The sequence below is a fragment of the Triticum aestivum genome, chromosome 1A (genome assembly GCF_018294505.1).
Source record: "Triticum aestivum cultivar Chinese Spring chromosome 1A, IWGSC CS RefSeq v2.1, whole genome shotgun sequence".
In the NCBI taxonomy this organism is placed as follows: Eukaryota; Viridiplantae; Streptophyta; class Magnoliopsida; order Poales; family Poaceae; genus Triticum; species Triticum aestivum.
Genome location: NC_057794.1, coordinates 445,525,132 through 445,528,097, shown reverse-complemented (window position 1 = coordinate 445,528,097; position 2,966 = coordinate 445,525,132). Strand labels below are relative to the sequence as shown.

Below are 2,966 nucleotides of genomic sequence, written 5' to 3'. Positions count from 1 at the left end.
CGGAGAATTACAATCACAAAAGAACTCGTTTCTTCCCCAGGAATCATCCAAGAAAGAATCGCTAGTGTATTTGAGAATCGTGAAAACTTGGCAATTCTGGCAATTCTAGCCGGACCCTCGAAAGAAAACTGTTCGGTTTGAACTACTACCCCAATTGGGGACTCAGATTACAGCCAATATGTCACTGAGCCAGCCCGACCGAGTGACCTCATACAACAATTACAGGTTAGAATTACAGAAAAGAACTGGACGGACAATTCTGTGGGCAGACGATTCTATGGGCAGTTTTCAGAATCGTAATTTTCCAGAATCTAATTATAGGGCGAAAAGAACTGGCCCGTATTCTCTCGTCCAAATGTACTGGACTTTGTCCCAGTGGGTAGATGGGCAGAGCGTATCTGGGCCATGGGCTGTGGCTTGCGGTCCTTTCCATTTTTTTTCTGTTTTTTTCTCATAGGTCACCCACATCGATAGCTGGGTCCTGACACCGCAGCAGCGACCGGTCGCCCGATTTCGCTTTTCCTTTCCAGATCTCCGTTTCCCCATTTCGCTTGAGATCGCCACGCCCACGCTTCTCGTCCACTGCCTGCCCCTTCTCCCCCTTCTCACCCACCTGTTTGACGCACCGACGAAGCGGCCATGATCCAGCTGCTGTTCACGCTGCTGGCCGCCGAGGCAGCGCTGGTGCTCGTGCTGCTCTTCCGCACGCCCGCTCGACGCCTCGCGCTGCTCGCCGTGGACTGCAGCAAGCGCGGCCGCGGGCCCCTAATGGCCAGGACCGTCGCGGCCACCATGTTCGTCGTGCTCGGCTCCAGCGGCTACAGCATCGCCAAGATCCGGCGCCGCGAAGGCGAGTTCGCCCAGCTCACGCCCACAGACCAGGTGCTCGCCAGCCGCCACCTCCTCGAGGCCTCGCTCATGGGTATGCCCTTTCTTCTCCTCGTTTGCTCATTGGAACCATCAGTTTGGAATCCCCCATACCTCCTTCCACATATCTACATGGATTGGTAAATTAGGGGACGAAATATTATAGTTCATCAATGGATTATGGATGGCTTTAGTTGCCTTGCATATGTATGGTCACTGTTCTCCAAGAACGCTGCATGATCGCTTTGAGGTAGTGAAGACATTTATTTGCAGATAGAATCTTATAAGAGAGTTGCACACTGCGAATTTAGGATTCTGTTCAATTTAGACTGCCTAACAGTACCGACTCATACACATATATGCTTTGAAGCGAGGGATGTGACAATTAAAAGAATGTGTGACAAACGAATTGTCAAGAAATGACAATTGAAGATTGTTAGAATTTTTATTTGGCATAATTTGGTGTTAGAGATATTGATAACTTATTATTAGTTATACTTGTGTTACCAAATTCTGTCACAATAAATTGTTGTTCTCATTGAACCATGCTGGAATTTATCGAAACAGTTCTTCAGATGATGCATGTTCCTTTTTCCAAGGAGCACAAGGCACTGGCCAAACAGTTGGTCATATAATCATATGCTTGTAAATGCCTGCAATATACCTAAAGGCTCTTTTTTATTAGGTAGATTTGAATATCTTGGGCTTGATTGGACGATTTGAATGTTACATGACATGTCCATGAACTTTGATCAAAACGTATTATATATGTTCAGAATTTGAACGTTTATGCGTCATTCTAGTTTCTATTAAGATTTTCCTATCAAGGTTTAGGATAGAATCAAAATCCTTCTAGTTTAATGTCTGGTAATATACGAAGTGGCTTCTCCTATTAATATATTTATGATCAGTGACCATTTTCTTGGAAGTTACTTTTTCTGGTTAGCAAGCTTGTTCATCACAGCATTGTTCCTAGAAACTTCATGTTGCAAAGTCAAAGTAATAGACAGCCACCTTAAAACCTGTTCATAATACGACCTTGAAATGGATTGACTTGTTTTAACTCCGGTTTTGTAAACCACATCATTTTTTTTCCTCCTATTAGCCACGTAGGATCTCCCCTGAAAATCTCTTGTGCCCATTCTTCATACATCGGAGAGAACACTTCCGCCGCTGCCGCCGAGGTTTTCGGCTGCTTTGGCTTCGAGGAATGGCACTTGGACGGCTGCCTGCTCACGGCCATGCTTCTCGTACTGCAGCTCTGCTGGAGCAGGTACGGGCCAACGGCACCGTTCGGGTAAATCGCCTTTCAGCCGTACTTAAGCTGATGTTCTCTGTCCCAGACTGTGATATCATCTATCTGGGGCTGCGTTCATTGTCAATGGCGTCGGTGCAGCATCCGCATCAGCGGTCGAAGATACCGCCCATGCCTACGACGTCGGCACTGTCCGCTTAGCTCAACTTCCCCGGCGCCGGCGTTGCACAACTGCCCCGCTGTGCCATCGGTCAGCTCCATGGACAGCACGCGGCGTCCGAAGGTGCTACATCGCAATCGACGTGGCAGTAGCAGTGACGCATGGTGGGTGTCCGTCCATGGAGCAACGTCCCGCCGGCCACTGGTTGCACTGCAGGTGCTGCTAGGTAGGACTTCTGGGACGTCCACCAGTACGCGCACAGTCTGCAGAGCGGCGACGTGGACCTGCACGCCGTTTCAGCTAGCGGGTTGATGCCGGGGCTGTCTTCTTTGTTGATGCGACGCGCAACTCGGGGTCAACGCCACTGCCACAGGATCGTCGACATGGCTAGAGAAGTGCAGGTCCTGGCTGCTAACTAACTATACTGATATTACATACTGATCAGTGTGTACGCACACCGTACGTGGCAGTGGGCTAAGTTCTCCTAAGTGGTGGTGCTCTCTGCGCTAGACGAATCAAGCGAAGTTGAAAAGGGAACGGGCGGAGATTTTCTTGGAAGATCTTATGAGATGGCTGATACAACCGGAGTTAATACATCTCGATCCATCTAGGGGTTGTTTTATGAGTTTTCAAAGTTGGAAGGGTGAGAATTGTGCCAACATAAAATTGAGGGTTGTAAAGTGA

At 48.4% G+C, this 2,966-nt stretch overlaps 1 protein-coding gene across 2 annotated transcripts in view; it reads left to right on the top strand.

The window, feature by feature from the left end:
* The first annotated feature begins 524 nt into the window (after positions 1 to 524).
* LOC123055117 (uncharacterized) overlaps positions 525 to 2,966 on the top strand; it is a 3,734-nt gene continuing 1,292 nt past the window's right edge. Inside the window, exon 1 of one of the 2 annotated variants that reach the window (XM_044479064.1) lies at positions 525 to 922. In XM_044479064.1, the coding sequence (XP_044334999.1) occupies positions 640 to 922 (283 nt within the window). In that variant the 5' untranslated portion in view covers positions 525 to 639. The remainder of the gene's footprint in view (positions 923 to 2,966) is intronic. The other variant, XM_044479057.1, reaches the window with a different exon arrangement.